Below are 19,047 nucleotides of genomic sequence, written 5' to 3'. Positions count from 1 at the left end.
TGTGAGATGATACTTCATTGTAATTTTTATTTGTATTTGTCTAATAATTAATGATGTTGAGCATCTTTTCATGTGCCTTTTGGCCATCTGTGTCTCCCCTGGAGAGATATCTATTTAGGTTTTTGATTGACCCATTTTTTTGATTGGATTCTTTGTTCATTTTTTGATACTGAGCTCCGTGAGCTGTTTGTATATTTTGGAGATTAATCAATCCTTTGTCCGTTGTTTCGTTTGCAGATATTTTTTCCTGTTCTATGGGTTGTCTTTTTGTCTTGTTTATGATTTCCTTTGTCATGCAAAAACTTTTAAGTTTAAATAGATCCCATTTGTTTATTTTAAATTTCATTCTTTAGAAGGTGAGTCAAAAAGGTCTTGCTGTGGTTTATGTCAAATAACGTTTTGCTTGTATTTTCCTCTAAGAGTTTTATAGTGTCTGATCTTACATTTAGGTCTTTAATCCATTTTGAGTTTATTTTGTGTAGGGTGTTAAATAGTGTTCTTATTTCATTCTTTTACCTAGTGTCATCCAGTTTTCCCAGCACCACTTATTGAAGAGGCTGTCTTTTCTCCCTTGTATATTCTTGCCTCCTCTGTCATAGATTAGGTGACTGTAGGTGCTTAGGTTTATCTCTGGGCTTTCTATCTTGTATCATTGATCTATATTTCTGTTTTTATGCCAGTACCATAGTGTCTTGATTACTCTAGTTTGTAGTATAGTCTGAACTCAGGGACTCTGATTCCTCCAGCTGTTTTTCTTTCTAGAGATTGCTTTGGCTGTTTGGGGTCTTTTGTGCTTCCATACAAATTCAGTGTTTAAGTTCTATATTTCTCTTGTTAATTCAATCCTATGTATTGTGGTTTTTTGGGCTTCCCAGGTAGCTCAGCTAGTAAAGAATCTGCCTGCAATGCAGGAGACCCTGGTTTGATTCCTTGGTTGGGAAGTTCCCCTGGAGAAGGGATAGGCTACCCACTCCAGTATTCTTGGGCTTCCCTGGTGGCTAAGATGGTAAAGAATCTGCCTGCAGTGTGGGAAACCTGGGTTCAGCTCCTGGGTTGAGAAGATTCCCTGAAGGAGGGGATGGCAACCTACTCCAGTGTTCTTGCCTAGAGAATCCCCATGGACAGAGGAGCCTGGCGGGCTACAGTCCATGTGGTCGCAAAGAGTGGACATGACTGAGTGACTAGGCACACACACTCTAGTTTTTTATGATATTGTTATTTTTTTTATGTTAATCTTGTATCCTATCTTGTATCCTACAACTTTGCTAAATTCATTTAGCAGTGAAATGGCAAAAGCAGATAACTGTCTTAGAAGGGAACAGACATCTCTCTTCTGATTTTAGGGGGCTAGCTTTTAGTCTTTTAAGTGTGATGTTAGCTGACGTTTTTCATAGATGGCTTTATCAGATTGAGGAAGTTCCCTTCAATTCATAGAGAATGCATCTTTTTTCACCCTTTTTCTGTTAACTTTTGTAATCAATATTTAATTGGATTATTTAGAGGTGTTTTATCTAGTCTGTCTTCTAATTTCTTTTTTCCTCCTAGTCTTTCTTAATTGGAATATTTAATCTAGTAATAAAGTCATTTCAAGTATATTTGGATTTAAATCTGCCATCTTATTTTGTCTTCCCTGTTTTCCCACCTTCCCTTCCCCTACTTCTTTTCCTCTTTAAAGCTGCATTCTTTTGTTGGTCTCAGCAAGAAATATTGGACTGGGAGATTTGTAGCATATCGATGATGTTATTGTCATGAAAATGGATTAAATCACCCAGGGAGAAAGGGAAAATACAGTATCAGAGATGAAGATTGAACTTAGCAGCAGACTAAACACAGAAGAGGATAGAATCTATAAATTTGAAGGCAAGTCAATAGAAATTATCCAAACTGAAATTGAAAGAAAACACACACACACACCAAAAAAACCCAAACAGAACAGAATATCTAAGATCAGTGGGGTAATAGTTTAATGCAATATTTTAAAAATCCTAATAGGAGAAAGTAGAGATAATGACTGAGAAGTTTTTTCTTTTTTAGTGGGACATAAAATAAAAAGTGGGACATTTTAAAAACAAATGAAATACATGATAAAATGATCTCAGGCCCTTGGGAAGAAGAAAATTCAAACTTCTCTGAAACAACTTAGGCCTCAAAGAACTCCTATAAAGGGAATTTACCTGATGGTGCAGTGGCGCTTTCACTGCTATAGCGCAGATTCAGTCCCTGAATGGGGAACTAAAATCCTGCTAGTCGCACACATGAAAAAAAGAACTCCTAAATAAAGCTCCCCCAAATAAGAAATCATAGTCAAATCATAAATCCAACTGAGAAACTAGACACTATGGACTAGAATTAATGAAGAAAAAAAGAGACGGGTCAGACCTCTTTAAGATTTAAGATACTAAAATTGTAAGCACAGATTAAAGCATGTAAGACAAGCATATTTAGTATGTTTAAGAATAAATTGGGCTCTTTCAACCATCTTGGACTCTGGAGGCTTGCTGGAAATAGGACTTCTAAAACAACAAATATGTCTGGAAGGTTGTGGTCTGAGGCCATTTTTGCTGTCTATAAGCGAGGTCTATGGAACCAGAGGGAACCACACAACTCGCCTGAAAATGGAAGCTGTATATGCTTGAGATGAAACTGAATTCTGTCTAGGCAAGAGATGAGCTTATGTGTGCAAAGCAAAGCACAACTCACTAACTCCTGGTGGAAAACCTAACAAAACCAGTGACATGGTTCATACCAGTTCCAAAACAATCTTTCCTGCTAAGGCCATTGGATCCGGAATCTGTGTGATGCTGTTACCCTTTGAGGATTTAAACTTACTAAAAAATAAATAAAGTGGATTTGTTTAAAAAAAATTTTTTTTAAGAATTCAGATTATGAGTAAGGAAGGGCACAAGACTTAAGGGGAAGATTTAATAGCATTTTACACAAAGTTGAATTTTGAACTGTAACACATCTGAAGAATGTAGCAAAAAGTGGAGAGAGGGAGGGCAAGAAAAGGAGAAATGGAAAATACATGAAAAAAATGGAGTTATATGATAAAGAATGTAAAACTAATGTGTTTAGGTAGAGTTCCAGAATGAAAGAAAAATGGCAGAGGCAGTGTTCAAAGAAGAGATCCCAGAATTTGACGAAAGACACAACTCATATATTCGGGAAGCCTAATGAATCTCTGGAGCAAGATAAAAAAGAAGGTGTACACATAGATAAAACTGTAATATCCTGATAAAATCCTGATAAAACTGTACAATATCAAACAAAAGACAGTCTTTGAAGAACTGTTACAGTAACAAGGAAATCAGAATACAGTGTCAGTTCTGTTATTGATGCAATCTAATGGAATGTTGAATATGCTCAGAACAAACAACCATCAACCTATAATTGTATACCCAGCAAAAATATCTTTAAGAATAAAGATTAAAAATAAATTTTCAGATTAAAAAAATCCATTTGCTAGCAAAAGACTATCTAAAAGAAATTTCAAAGAAAGTACTTACGAAAGAAGGAATGTGGTTCCCATTGAAAGACTTGAGATACAATAATCTCTTGTAATCAATATGCTTTTGCAGCCACCATTGCTAGAAGATGGATTCCACTTGGCACTTCTTTGTACTGCTCACTTTTGAATCAAAGTCTCATATAAAATACATTTCACAGGAAGAGATGGTAGATCATATGTCTTCACCTTAATTTTAAGGAAAATTGGGCAAGTGAACTTTCTGACTTCTTTCTGGGAAACCAGCACTGATAAGGAAGAATATCCACAAATTGCTTTTAGCCAGACAACATGAAGTAGTCCAGGAAGCTTAGAGAAAACTAGTGAGAAGGACTGAAGAGGGGAAAAAATCATAATGTGCCACATTATTCATTTTTCAGTCTTAACTAGTCTGTTCAAACTAGTTTAGTACTGGCCTTACACAAAACACAGCAACCTTTTCTTGCTTACTAACTAAGTAGCTCAACTTGAATAGTTGTAGAGAGATGTTAGATGATAGAGATGTTTTGAAACTGTCCAAAAGATACTAAACTGAATAAAAAACTGATTGTAGAACCTTTGCAATGAGATTTATCTTTAGGTCTGTTAACTAGAAGGAGCTGCTCATGAGAGTAATGGCACCTACTAAAAGGCTAGCAAAGCAATCATGTTACCATTCCTTTCCCCTTCTCACTCTTCTGTATTACCTTATAGCAAATGAATTAAGCCACTTGCTTTGAGATGTGTCTCGATCTCTGTTTAAGTGGAACTGCTGAGTCAAACCAGACCACCTCTTTTTGCCAGTCCCCACAGTTTTGAGCCAAAACCTCATTAAGACTAATGTAAAACCAGCATATCTTTGTTGGCTTTTCAAACTTACCAGTGCCACTTATTTGGAGAATAATCTTGTTATGTTTAAGTCCATAGCTAGCCACAAACTCAAGTAAAGTTTTCTACTATAAAGTCTAAAAACTTGAACATTAATAGTCATTCCAACTTCTTTTGGTTAGTAATTTGCCTGGCATATCTTTTTCTGTCCTTTAACTTTCAAAGTCCTCATAGGGATATCTCTTCTAATCAGCATGTAGTTAAATTTTTCTGACAGTTTTATTTTAGTGCATTTACATTTCTTGTGATTACTTGTAAGTCTGTTTCTTAGATCTTTTTACTTTCTATATTCTTAATTTTTCTGTGTTTTGTTGGCCTGTATTACCTTTATAAAACTGAAGTTTTCTTAATCTTCCCCCCTTTAGTATTCCTCAGTTCAGTTCAGTCACTCAGTCGTGTCCAACTCTTTGCGACCCCATGGACTGCAGCACGCCAGGCCTCCCTGTCCATCAGCAACTCCCGGAGTTTATTCAGACTCATGTCCATTGAGTTGGTGATGCCGTCCAACCGTCTCATCCTCTGTCTAGGTTGGTCATAACTCATTCCAAGGAGTAAGCATCTTTTAATTTCATGGCTGCAGTCACCATCTGCAGTGATTTTGGAGCCCAAGAAAATAAAGTCTGCCACTGTTTCCACTGTTTCTCCATCTATTTGCCGTGAAGTGATGGGGACTGGATGCCATGATCTTTGTTTTCTGAATGTTGAGCTTTAAGCCAACTTTTTTACTCTCCTGTCTCTCTTCTAATAATGATCTTTGAAATTTTAATACAAATAATGCTTAATTTAACAAAGTCTAATGTTCAGTTCAGTCACTCAGTTGTGTCCAACTCTTTGTGACCCCATGGACTGCAGCACACCAGGCTTCCCTGTCCATCAGCAACTCCTGGAGCTTGCTCAAACTCATGTCCATTGAGTCAGTGATGCCATCCAACCATCTCATCCTCTGTCGTCCCCTTTTCCTCCCACTTTCAGTCTTTGCCAGCATCAGGGTCTTTTCCATTGAGGCAGTTCTTTGCATCAGGTGACCAAAGTATTGGAGTTTCAGCTTCAACATCAGTCCTTCCAAAGAACATTCAGGGCTGATTTCCTTTCAGATGGACTGGTTGGATCTGCTTGCAGTCCAAGGGACTCTCAAGAGTCTTCTCCAACACCATAACTCAAAAGCATCAATTCTTCGGCGCTCAGCTTTCTTTATAGTCCAACTCTCAAATCCATACATGACTACTGGAAAAACCATAGCTTTGACTAGATGGACCTTTGTTGGCAAAGTAACGTCTCTGCTTTTTAATATGCTGTCTAGGTTGGTCATAGCTTTTCCTCCAAGGAGGAAGCGTCTTTTAATTTCATGGCTGCAGTCAACATCTGTAGTGATTTTGAGCCCAGGAAAATGAAGTCTATCACTGTTTCCATTGTCTCCCCATCTGTTTGCCACGAAGTGATGGGACCAGATGCCATAATCTTACTTTTCTGAATTTTGAGTTTTAAGCCAACTTTTTCACTCTCCTCTTTCACTTTCATCAAGAGGCTCTTTAGTTCTTCTTCACTTTGTGCCATAAGGGTGTTGTCATCTGCATATCTGAGGTTATTGATATTTCTCCCAGAATCTTGATTCCAGCTTGTGCTTCATCCAGCCCAGCATTTCTCATGATGTATTCTACATATAAGTTAAATAAGCAGGGTGGCATTATACAGCCTTAACGTACTCCTTTCCCAATTTGGGATCAGTTTGTTGTTCCATGTCCAGTTCTAACTTGCTTACTGACCTGCATTCAGATTTCTCAAGAGGCAGGTCAGGTGGTCTGGTATTCCCATCTTTCTAAGAATTTTCCACAGTTGGTTGTGATCCACACAGTCAAAGGCTTTGGCATAGTCAATAAAGCAGAAGTAGATGTTTTTCTGGAACTCCCTTGCTTTTTCGATGATCCAGCGGATGTTGGCAATTTGATCTCTGGTTCCTCTGCCTTTTCTAAATCCAACTTGAACATCTGGAAGTTCGTGGTTCACGTACTGTTGAAGCCTGGCTTGGGGAATTTTGATCATTACTTTATTAGTGTGTGCTGCTGCTGCTAAGTCACTTCAGTGGTGTGTGTGAGGTGAGTGCAATTGTGTGATAGTTTGAACATTCTTTGGCATTGCCTTTCCTTGGGATTAGGATGGAAACTGACCTTTTCCAGTCCTGTGGCCACTGCTGGTTTTCCAAATTTTTTAGCATATTGAGTGCAGCACTTCCACAGCATCATATTTGTATTTGTTAACAGTCTGCTAAATCAATGTCATGACCCACTAGTGGGTCACAATCTGTGATTTCAAAAATTCTGCTTTAAGAAGGTCCTTTTTAATGAATCTCTTGGTAAATTCTCTTTTTATCTAGAAATGCCTTGATCATTTCTAAAAAATTTTCTTTTGGTATACAATTGAAAATGTTTTCTCTCACACTGAAGCATACTATTTTCTATCTTTTTTTTAATTGCTTTTGAATCTGCTATTAGTATAATTATGGGTGATCCTTAATTTTTTTCTGGGTAGTTTTATGATTTCATTGTCTTTAATCCCATAACGTACAGTTTCACTAGCATGTATTAGGTGCTTATTTTTTATTTAACCTGTGTGGTTTACCTTATGCTTTGTGTACCTGTGAAATCCTGTCTTATCACTTCTGAAAAATTTTCAGCCTTTATGTCAGTTCACCTACCATGAAACTCATCCTTTTAAATTGTACAGTTCAGTGCTTTTTAGTATATTCCACAAGGTCATGCAGCTATTGCTGCAGTCTAATTCCAGAACATTTTCACCACCCCTGCTTTATCTATTTTGAGCTGTTTCTTGACTGTCTTTAAACCTATCCCCTAAAGAGTTAATGCATTTAAAAATATTTTGCAATTAGGTTTTTCAGTTGTAAAAATCTCATTTGGTTCTTTCTGCAATTTGCATAGTTTTTTGGTTTTGTTTTGTTTTTTTATAATAGTGTTTTGTTTGCTCATATCTGTAACTCCATTTTATATTTTAAACATTTTATAATTACTTTATATTCTATAATAGAATATTCCAAAATCTGAGTTCTTGGAGGCTTAAATCTGCTGCTTATTTTTTGTGACTCTTGCTTTTGATAGATTTATTTCCTCTTATGTGTGTACTAATCTTTGATTATAACTCCTATTTTGCTGTTCCTAATCTAGGGGAAAATTTGGGACCAAAATTGAGGATGCTTTCTGAGAACATTTTTTATCCCTTCTGCCAAGACCCAGAGATGCTGAAATTTCCAGCCACTTCCAGGCTCTTTTCCTTGTTAGTGAGGCTTCTCAGGTTTAGCTGCACCACCTTTCTCCAACCTCAAGCACCATTGTCACCCATATGTCCTAAGGCGAGCCCTTGCCTATCACAGCTCTAATTTCAGTTTCAGATCATGGCTGATTTAAATTTTGTTTTGTTCTTTTTTTTCTTCTTTGATTTCCCCTTTTGGGATTTGCTTTTCTTTCTATGGTTCCTGCAATACAGTGAAAATTGTGTTTTATGTCGTCTGGTTGGTTGAGGGGCTTTTAGCCAGGGATAGGAGTAGGGGATGCCACAGTATCTAGTCCACCAGACTGCCAAAAGCGAAGGTGAAATTAAGTTCTTTCGACTTTTGTTTATTTAAAGACAGCTCTTAGTATAACCGCACACTAATTACCCTACGAGATTGCTCCTTGTGTTCTATCTGACTTTAACTGGTACCATTAAATATTATGAAAAGCCCTTTTTCTCTCTTCCAATAAGACTACTTTTTTATAACATTCGCCAAGTTCATTTTGTTTGTTTTATTTTGTGGTTCCTGTAGGATTATGTTGACAAAGAGAAGGCCATTGCCAAAGCACTGGAAGACCTTAGAGCCAACTTTTACTGTGAACTCTGTGATAAGCAGTATCAGAAACACCAGGAATTTGACAACCATATCAACTCCTATGATCATGCACACAAGCAGGTGAGGAATAGTTAATTTCTAAAAAAGAAAAAGATACGTTATTTGTTGTTATAAATTTTAAACTTTATGAGAATACTCCCCCAAACTTGTTGACTGTGGTTTCTTGTATCTGCCTGTCTTTATCTGAGGTCATCTGACTGACTTGATTTTTTTTCAGTGACAGAAGTCCTGACATAGACCTCATCCTTCTAAGATTGTAGAGTGAAGAATTGTGAGGTTCATGCATAAAATTTTTGGCTTTGAATGGTTTCTAAATTTGTATTTAGTTTGATAATTCAGCTAAGGATCATTGGGAGCTTTTTTCCAGTTCTCCCTGTTCCTGAACTTGTTAAACTTTGAACAGTTATCCCAGGCTTTGGTCATTTCATCTTCTGTTATCTAAGAATTCATGCTGTGTTGGGTATTTCCTATCAGTAAGTCATTTTGTTACTTGGTATACCTTGGAAGATAGATAAATCTTGAAAAGAGAAATAAAGTTAGATGCTATTTTAACTTTAACAAAAAAATTCTGATGCTGCATGTTGAAGAGCTTGTTGAAAAACAAATTACACCTTCTTTATGGCCTTTTTTTCTTTCTTCCGTTCATTGATTTAGAAAAGTAAATGATTCCTAACTAGTTACCAGCATAAAGAAGGTGGCATTAATTCCCTTGGGAAATTTTAGAAGAAGGAAATGAGTCCTTAAACCTGTAGGACAATTTTGAGACATTTGATCATAGGTGACTTTAGCAGAACTTGCCAGGTCTTTGGGGGCACAGTGGTTGTATTTGATAAATTTGTAAGATGTATGAGCATTGCTGAAATGCTCTTATAAGCTGGACATTTTGAACCGTTTTTCTAATCTTTGCTTCATCTTCCAGCCAACCATTTCAGTGCACGTAAAAGGCAAGCTTTGACTAAGTTTTCTTTTACTAGCATAGGAATAGTTTATAAGCTAGTTGTGGTCTTCCACTTTTTTGCAGCAATCTTTTCCATCGTTAACCACACCTAACCAGTTTAAGATTTAAGAATCTTTCATTAATAGAGTTGTATTGAAGACAACTTTTCAACTTTATATGCAACTTTAGACATTGTTTTAATATATTGTCAGCTCTGCTTGATTTAAGGAAGAGAAAACTAGAGAGCATATATATGGACAAGATATATTAGCAATTACCTTACTATTTCAAAGAATCAAGAAAGACAAATGTAACAGTGACTGTTGCATCCAATTTATTGCATCCAAATTATTGTATCCAATAATTTTTCTCAGCTTTTTGGTGTGTGTGTAAGTCAAATTTGGGAGTTTTTTGTTTTTGTTTTGTTCTCTGGAGTTAACAAAGACATTTAGCATCTAAATATATGTCTACCATTTTGGGCTCATGAGCATTTCTTTAAGAAATTTCTTTAAGAATTGTATTTGATAAATTAAAAGAGTAGTTACATGTATATGTATAACTAAATCATTTTGCTGTTTACTTAAAACTAATGCATTACAAATAAACTATACGCCAATATAAAATAAATTTTTTTGAAAAAATTAAGACTCCAGAAGAAACTTTAGACACCAAAAGAACATTAAGAAAGATTACATTTGTAGTTGATAAGTTTCTTGACTTCCCTTTCTTAGAAAAAAATGAATGAGGAAGTATGATTCAAACTTGAATCATGTGTTGACTTGCTTTATAACGGGAAAAAATTCTGTCAGAGCAAAACAGTTTGGCAAATTAAATCTGAGATAACTACAAAACTAATAAAATTCACATTGACAACAATTAAAGTGATGATGATTTTTAGTGATGTGCTCTCAGTTTGAGAATAGTAAAATTATTATAGCTCTGGTTCATTTGAGTTTCACATATTTATTCTCTTGTGCACCTTGTGTGGACTCAGTTCTCTCACCACTTTTCTCTTCTTTTGTGATTCTTCACCTGGGGAGATTTTGTCTCCCAAGGGACACTTGGCAATGTCTGGAGACATCTTTGATTATCACAACAAGAGAGATGGTGTTAATGGCACCTAGTGAGTAGAGACTGAGGATGCTGCTAAACATCCTACAGTTCACAGAAAAGCTTGCAACAAAGAATCTGGCCCAGAATATTGATCAGTAGTGCTGAGGTTGAGAAACTCTGTTCTCTTAGAACTACTGAAAAACTTTCAAGTACCCATGATACTGTGTGGCCTTTGTTTGATACAGACCAGTTTCTGTCATTATAAGCCCCTAGTTATGTTGTAAACATTTATACTGTTTTCATCTCAGTGATCTCAGATATATTCATGCATTACTGTGTTTTAGAGATTCATCAAAATGAAAGTAAAAAATTAAGGATTTCTTATATTGAATTACCTTATCCATTAATATAGAATATATCTGTGATTCCTGGTCTGGCAACAAAAATCTAGCTGGTATGATTAATGAATGTATATAAGTTGATTTCTTCATCTTAATCAAAAACCCATCTTAGGTATAAAACAAAGAACAGATGCAGTCTAAGTTTGTTATTATAGTTCTTTTTCCTGCCTTTAGGATTTCTAAGGAGACTTTAATTGACCTTGGTACAAAACAGCCACAAAGCAGCTAAATAACTCCTAAGAGGAGGAGATAGGTCCTATTTTTCATTCCTCTTTGATGGACATGAACTTACCATACAAATGGACCTACCATTTTCCAAATTTATGCTCTAAAATCATAGACACCCTGTCTTGTCTTCCAGGCAGGCACACAGGATTATTATGAATCTGAGATAATAGGTAAGTACTTTCAACCCTATATTAGTAATCCCTAGTTTGCATCTTCTGTCAAAGTTACACCATTAAAACTTTCCAGAGAAATAATCTATATGTTAGTGGTAAACTTCCTAGTATAGGTAGGATCCTGAACACGCACTTATCTTTATTAAGCACAAATAATCGCTAGTGGTTAAGAACCTGCCTGCCAATGCAGGAGACATAAGAGACACGGGTTTGATCCTTGGGTTGGGAAGATCCTCTGGAGAAGAATGGCTGTCCACTCCAGTATTCTTGCCTGGAGAATCCCATGAGCAGAGGAGCCTTGTGGGCTATAGTCCATAGGGTCGTGAAGAGTTAGAGACGACTGAAGCAATTTTGCGAGCACACACACACAATGTCTCAAAAAGGATCTATTTGGTCACCTTCATTTGTGGTGATTTTTGTAATCCTCCCCACCTCCTTGGTGCTATGTACATCTCACTATTCACTAGTTTTTCTCAGTTTTCTAAGATATCTTGTGAAGAGAGTCATTAATATGCAAGTATTAAGACCCAGCTTGATTTTCAGAAATGAAAATCCTAATTAGACATTTTGGCTGTTTTTAGCAGTTTAACACTCTTTAATAGTGATAATTTTGTACATTTTGAGATCTCCAAGGGTAAGCCTTCCTTTTCTTAAGAGGTAATCCAATCTGTGATGCATTTTTATATAAGTTTCATATGCCTGAGTGTTCAATAAACGTTAGTATTCATCTTCTACCTTTGTTGGCTTAGTTACAAAAGTTAAAGTTGACTGTGAAGCAAAACATTTTTCCATCTCTACCTCTGTGCCTTTTTATTTTACATAGCTTTTAAAAACACATATCTGCTAATGGATATACAGTAGAAACCATTTTCTTTAGCCTTGCAAGATTTAAATTCCAAACTCCAAAGAATAATCTCTTTCCCATAGGTAAATTTGTAGCAGCACAGTGGTCGGTGCATTATTTTAACACTGATGTGTTTTAGTTTTGCTTTCTTAGTGCCTTGTTACTCATTCAGGATTCTTCCAGTCTTACTCTTTTATTTGTGCCACTAAGGGGCCCTCCTCACTAGCTTCCAGTACATAAACTAGAGATCACAAATTCCCCCAGATGCATGCACAGTTGACCCTTGAACAACATGGGGTTAGGGGTGCCAACCCTCCATTCAGTCGAAAATCTGAGTATGATTTGTTTTTGGCCCTTCATATCTGAGATTTCTCTCCCTCTCGATGGTTCCATATCTGTGGATTCAACCAACCCCAGATCTGTAGTACTGTAATGTTTATTATTGTACTGTAGTATTTACTATTGAAGAAAATCCTGTCATATAGTACTGTAGTATTTACTATTGAAAAAAATCCACATATCAGTGGATCTACACAATTCAAACCCATGTTATTCAAGGATCAACTGTGTTTGTCTGGTATTTGTGGTGGTAGTTTTTTCTCCTTTAATTTCAGTTGATTCCCAACATTTTTAAATGAGATGTTACATAATTCAGGTTTTGATTTATCTTGAAAAATTGAAGCTTCTGAGAACATTGGGCCTACATAATCAACATAACAGTTGGCTAAAGCTGAAAGCTTACCTTCTCTTTAGAAATGCATGTGCTCCTTCTCCAATTATATATATATGATTTCCACTTCATCTTTTCTCTTACACCAACCTGTGTTACCTGCCAAATCCCGCTATAAACATTTTTAAGTTTGTGACTCAGGACTATACCTTTCCCTCACCTCCAACAAGCTTCCACAGGTTGTAGTTGATGCTAGGAAAGTAGCACATTGAAAAGATGCCTGCTTGTTCCTGCTTAGTTAGTGTTTGTATAACTTCCTTGCAGTTTCAAAACCATGTGGTAGTACGATCCAGTTATCAAAATCTGGTACTGTAAAGCAACCTTGAGAAATTGCTTGAACTTGTTCATAGAATCAATATCTCCATCAGAGTAAAGAATGCTTTCAGCCTGCCTCTTCTTCCTGCTAAAATAGCTTCAGTATGAAAACCCCTGTACTGTTCTACTTTTTAAAAAAAAAAGAAATACCAAGGTCTGTTTTAGCTGTAAAAATAATGGTTTCCTGGACTTTGTAAATGACTGAACTAAATTAAATTACTAAACCATTTAAGCCTGTAACAGGTATTAGTGACTTCTCTATTCTGAACTATACAGAGTAGAATCTCTAACTACTACATGATTTAAATTAACTTTGTCTAAACTGTTGACTTTCTGACAGCATTGCTTGCTCTTAGTTAACTATAGCACCTGGTAATGTGTACCAAAAAACAGAAATGTTCAGAGTTTTCCTCGCCTCTCAAAAATAAAATAGGTTCTGAATTGAAGTATTTTGAGAAATTGTTTGGTGATGGAAGGAATGATCATTTTTGGACTTCACATGGGCTTCATTCAAGTTTGGTGTACTCTCCACTTGAAATTTCACTACTTGTCCAGTTTTTGCCAAGATACATTCAATCCTCTATGCTTGGCACTTCCTACATCAGGACAGTAAGCATACCAAAGCCAGTTGAACCTCTGGCAAGACCACTGCAGATTTGAAATGTAACTATATTCCTTTTTCAGTGCAACTTACGATGTTCAGTGCAGGGGTCACAGTGGATGGGACACAGAAAAGTATCAATAAAAACAAAACTAAAAAGGCAAGGTGAGAAAAGATAATTCTCGGACTAAAGTAAAATGAAAAAGATCATTCTAAGTGAAACCACTAAGATTAGCTACCATGAAGATATTTCATAGCTGCTGTATATTTGAAGTGTTGATAGAAAATTATAAATTAGAAAAATAATAAATTGATTATTGTAAAAATGTGAAAAAGGTTAAGAAAATCATAAAGTATTTATGAATGCCAAAGCTTTATAAATACTGACTTAAAGAGCACAGTTCACTTCTGAAGAGATTTTTCTCTGAGAAGCAAAAGCAAATGTGATGAGAGAGGAATGTATCTCAGAACTTAAGCATATTGTAGTTGTAATTTAATAACCTACAGCAGAGAGGTGAAAATTTTAGGTTCGGTTGTGTTTTGTATTGCTGTGGATGCCATTTTCTTTGGGACTGTTTTAGTTAATAAAAGAATGACTTCATTTGGCCAGTCTCCCAAAAATTGAGCATGATTTGAGCCTTTTCACCTGTTAAATCTTACCCACCACCTCTGCTTTTGTTGAAAATAGACTCCTTACACCCTGCTATCACAGCATAGTTAATCTTGGAAAACTCTGTGTCTGTTCAGGGAAACTGTCTGCTTTTGTGATCAGGGGTAACCCTAAGCAGACCTTTTCGGAGCTAAGGTTGCTGGTAAACCCTATACTTTAATACTGTTAGTATGTATTTCTAACTCTGTTCTTCCTTTTGGCACTCAGTTCCAAAGTGAATAAAAGTGATTCTGCCTTATTTACATTCTGTAGCTTTCAACTGGTTTTCTGCTCGTGTACACATACATTCTTCACAGTGGTGCACCATGGGAGATTCTGGCATATGAGGCTATATGTTCTGTTGTAATCTCAAAAGTTAAAGCAACTTCAGGAATGATAAGTTTATGAACAATATTACTGAAAAGAGAATTCTGAACTAGGATGTTGCTGTTTCATTTGCTTTGGGCCTAAGCAGCTCTTCTGAATTATGCTCCTTCAAATTTTACGTAGAGGGCAAATCTTTGTTTTCAGATATGATCTCAAGGATTACATAGATATTCTTAAAACTTGTTATCTGCAAAACCACAATGGTATACCATTTCACACCTACTTAGGTTGCCAAAATGAAAGAAATTCAGTAAGCGCTAGAGAAGATATGGAGAAATTAGAACTTTTCTACACTGCTAGAGGGGTAATAAAATGGTGCAGCCCCTGTGGAAAACACTTGATAGTTCCTCAGAATGTTAAATATAAAGCTACCATATGACCGATATATACTCAAGAGAAATAAAAATAGGTCCACATGAAAACTTGTACAGGTTTGTTTACAGCAACACTATTCATCATGACCCAAAAGTGGAAACAACTGAAATATCCATTAAGTGATGGATATACAAGATGTGGCAGTCATACAATGAAATGTTATTCAGCAATAAAATAGAATGACTTACTGATAAATACAGCATGCATGAATCTTGAAAATATTATGCTAAGTGGAAGAAGCCAGTCACAAAAAAACCTTATATTGTATGATTTTGTTTATATGAAAAGCTTAGAATAAGCAAATCTATGGAGAATACAGTTCAGGTTTCCACACATTGGGTAGCAAGGGACAGTGAGGAATGAATGCTAATGGTTGGGTTTTCCTTTGGGGATAATGGAAATATTCTAAAATTAGTGCTGCTGGTGGTACAACTCTGAAAATATACTAATAAACCCACTAAATTTTACACTTTAAATGGATTAATTTTATGGTATATGAAATACATATTAATAGAATTATTTTTAAAAACTTCATTATCAAAGTTAACTTTTAGTAGTGATGATGGTGACTTCATGTACATAGATATGTGTGTGTATGTTTAGGTATGGATGTGTGGAAAATACCTTAAAGCAGTATATGCATGATGCTATTCATACCATACTTTTAAGGCTTTTGCTGAATTTCAGAACATAAATATAATGCAGTGATTTTATGACAGATTAATTTGACATTCACCAAATGATATTAAGTTATTGTGTTTCAGAGTAATTGTGCACAAATAAAGTATTGCCATAAATGACTAATTAGAATTACAGTTACTTAGCCCCAAAAAATGTATACTTGTCTATTTCCCCTCTGACTTTTTTCAGTATCTGTAATCAGCATTAGTTTTAGTTTTCTGTTACAAAACATTTGGGTTTCTATGTTACTGAATAAAACTCATTTTCATCACTTACTGATATGCACGTGCTAAAAGAATTTACACCTAATGCCCAGTAACTTGGATTTCCTTAATCTTTCAACTCGAATCTTTTTTCCCTGAGTGGTTTACTGCTGAGGCTCTCTGTGTTCTCTGCTAGTCTTTTCCCTCCCTCACTGCACAGTGATTTCCTGGACTGGCTCATCCAGAGGCATCACACACACTGAATCTTGAATTGGCCAAGTAACTGCAGCATGACTGCTCCGGTTTGGGAGAGGAGAGACATTCCTCATTAATGTTCTGTCATTGGAGAGAGGCTGGGAACAGTGGGGAGAAGAGCCATGGATTTAGGGGTATGTGGGATCGTTGACATAATGGAAAGGGAGTAGTTGAAGCTCAAAAAAGGCTGGATTATGTTTGGGCAGAAAAACAGATTGAGTTATAAACAACCACTGCTTCTTTGCTCACTATTTTCCATCTCCGTTCATGAAGTCTCCTGTACCATAGATAAGGTGTGTGTGTTGGAGGGTTAGTTAAGAAGGAAGACTAAGAGCAGTCTGTCTCCTTGGAGAGAGGGATTGCTGTCTGGTGAGAGAAAGAAATCACAGATAATCTTCTGACCCCAAAGAGATAGAATTCAGTTTCTCTTTAGAATTGCATGTGTATTGGAACATAGGATGTTTAGTGACAATAGAAAATACTCTCTGCCTATTTTCTAATACCTGAAATTCTCTTCACATGGAAATAACGGTTTTATTATTTAAAGTGCAATAATAGATTTTAAATACTTGAGAAAGATAATAGATTTATTCCTAGTGAAGTATACTCAATCAAATATAAGCTTCTAGCATCAAATTTTGTTGTGGTTCAAGAGAGAAGTGTAGCATCAAAAGATATTAAAAGTATTTTATTAGATTGAGGTCGTTACTATCTTTTGTTGGTAGGGAAAACAGTGTGCAGAAGTCTGTGGCTCATTCATTCCTGGCTCGCATACATCACCACTCCTTACTGTTGACACTCCACATTATTAATAACGTGGGCAAGCTTATCACCTGCACCAAAAACCTGGTAAGATATACCAGATTCTCAGTTCCTTGGTTTAATTGTTCAGAGTTGAAAGGTAGAGCAGGATTTTGTGTCTGGAGCAGATATTTTTCTGCCAGTACACTGCGGTTTAGCCGGTTTTAAGAACTGGAAATGTCATTTACATTTGAAGTGGTCTTTAGCCCAACTGTGGATGGATATTTTAAGTGCTGGGTTATTTGTTAAGTTCGTCCCTCTACTGGTCTTTTGGGAAATTTAATGGAAATGCCAGCTACCATGTGATTGAAATCAATGAGAAATTATGTTTCCTGCCACAAGTGTGTATACTTTTTTGGACATTTGTTGTTGATTTTTTAGAAAAACAGGATCTTCAAACCCTTTCATTATGAATGGGGTTTGGTCTCCTTTCCTTTGAATCAGATATTTTCCAGCTAAAATTGTGTTATATGGCTTAAATTTATATTAATAAACATTAATAGTTGAATAAATATGTAAATTTATTAGCAATTTTCTTCAGAAATTATACTTTATAATTTTCAGAGATAATATATAGGACATAGTAGCTTTGGAGTCACCTAAATGATTAATTAGATCCATTCACATTAGACAGTGTGCTGGTTTGAAGGTTTTAACTTGACTTTTTGTGTACAGTATGGAATTTGCTCAGCCTTTGAAAATAGTTTTGGATTGATGACACATCTGTACTTTTTGGTTTCCTTACTGGAACTCTGTCTTCTTTGACAGACAGATATGTTGCTCTTTTATTCTTGTTTAGAAAAGGTTATCTAAAGTTTAGTTCCCCTCAGAATTCAAGTGGAAAGTAAAAGTACAGGTCACAGGGAGAATTTCATGTGGGTATTCAGTGACAAATGAGCTAAGCTTGGTAGCCTTTTGAAATAGGCAACTTCGGAAAACTGACTCTGAATTAGGGTCTTATACCTATATAAAAAATTACTTTTTAGATTGGAAATTGAGAAGTTTCTGGTCAGTACTTTTTTTGCCATTGGTCCAATTCTGTTCAGAAGTTAAGGGGCTTAAAATTCTGACCTTTTGGTTCTCTAAAGAATGAGATTTATGAGAATTCCCTGTCAATGCGGTGGTTAGGACTCAGCACTTTCACTGCCAGTGCCTGGATTCAACCCTGACTGGGGAACTTAACCTACATGCCAAGCAGTGTGTCCAGACAAAAAAAAGAGTAAGACTTCCTTACTATATAATAGTAATACCTAGGAAAACTATGTTATTTAACTTGACTATGTCTCTAGCCGGAGAAGGCAATGGCACCCCACTCCAGTACTCTTGCCTGGAAAATCCCATGGATGGAGGAGCCTGGTGGGCTGCAGTCCATGGGGTCACTGAGGGTCGGACACGACTGAGCGACTTCACTTTCACTTTGCACTTTCATGCATTGGAGAAGGAAATGGCAACCCACTCCAGTGTTCTTGCCTGGAGAATCCCAGGGACGGGGGAGCCTGGTGGGCTGCCGTCTATGGGGTCGCACAGAGTCGGACACGGCTGAAGTGACTTAGCATATGTCGCTAGTAAATATAGGAAAATATTTCTTACCAAACTTTCCTACGGATGATAACAAAAAGAAATTGTTGAAAATCAAGGATCCAGTGTTTTAAGCCATATTATTCACCAGCCACTTACCAGATGCAGTCTGTGGGTTTAGTGCTGCTCCTTAACAATGCAGGGTTGATTATAAAGATAAGCCAAAGTTCCTGCCCCAAATACAGGGGAAGGGGCAGAATTGAACCATTTAGACATAAAAAATGCATTACATGTATTTATTTTGACACTTAATCTTGTTAATCTATTGCTATATAGCCCTGTTTTTCTAATGAGGGATTTTGAGTTCAGAGAGGTGAAACTGAAATTTTATACATACTGCCCTTCTGAAAGACAGGAATAAGTAGTCAGACAAAATGATGGTTGCTAGGTGAGCACTGTAACAAAGTGCTAGTAAGACAGCTCAGAAAGAAAAAGAATCCCATCTTTATGTAGAGATCAATAGAAACTTTGTGAGGGGAATTCAGTTTGACCTTGAATAGAAAGAAGAGACTTGGGTTTAGGAATCCATTTTTACCATTGGAACACCCTTATCTAAGAGAGACCTC

At 36.3% G+C, this 19,047-nt stretch overlaps 1 protein-coding gene across 1 annotated transcript in view; it reads left to right on the top strand.

Annotated features, from left to right (window-relative positions):
• GPATCH8 (G-patch domain containing 8) overlaps positions 1-19,047 on the top strand; it is a 95,101-nt gene that overhangs the window by 62,788 nt on the left and 13,266 nt on the right. The window contains 1 exon segment of the mRNA XM_070389937.1: positions 8,187-8,330. Within this exon segment, the coding sequence (XP_070246038.1) occupies positions 8,187-8,330 (144 nt within the window).

This window comes from Bos mutus, chromosome 19 (assembly GCF_027580195.1).
Source record: "Bos mutus isolate GX-2022 chromosome 19, NWIPB_WYAK_1.1, whole genome shotgun sequence".
Taxonomy (NCBI): domain Eukaryota; kingdom Metazoa; phylum Chordata; class Mammalia; order Artiodactyla; family Bovidae; genus Bos; species Bos mutus.
This window is presented reverse-complemented; position numbering and strand designations above follow the sequence as displayed.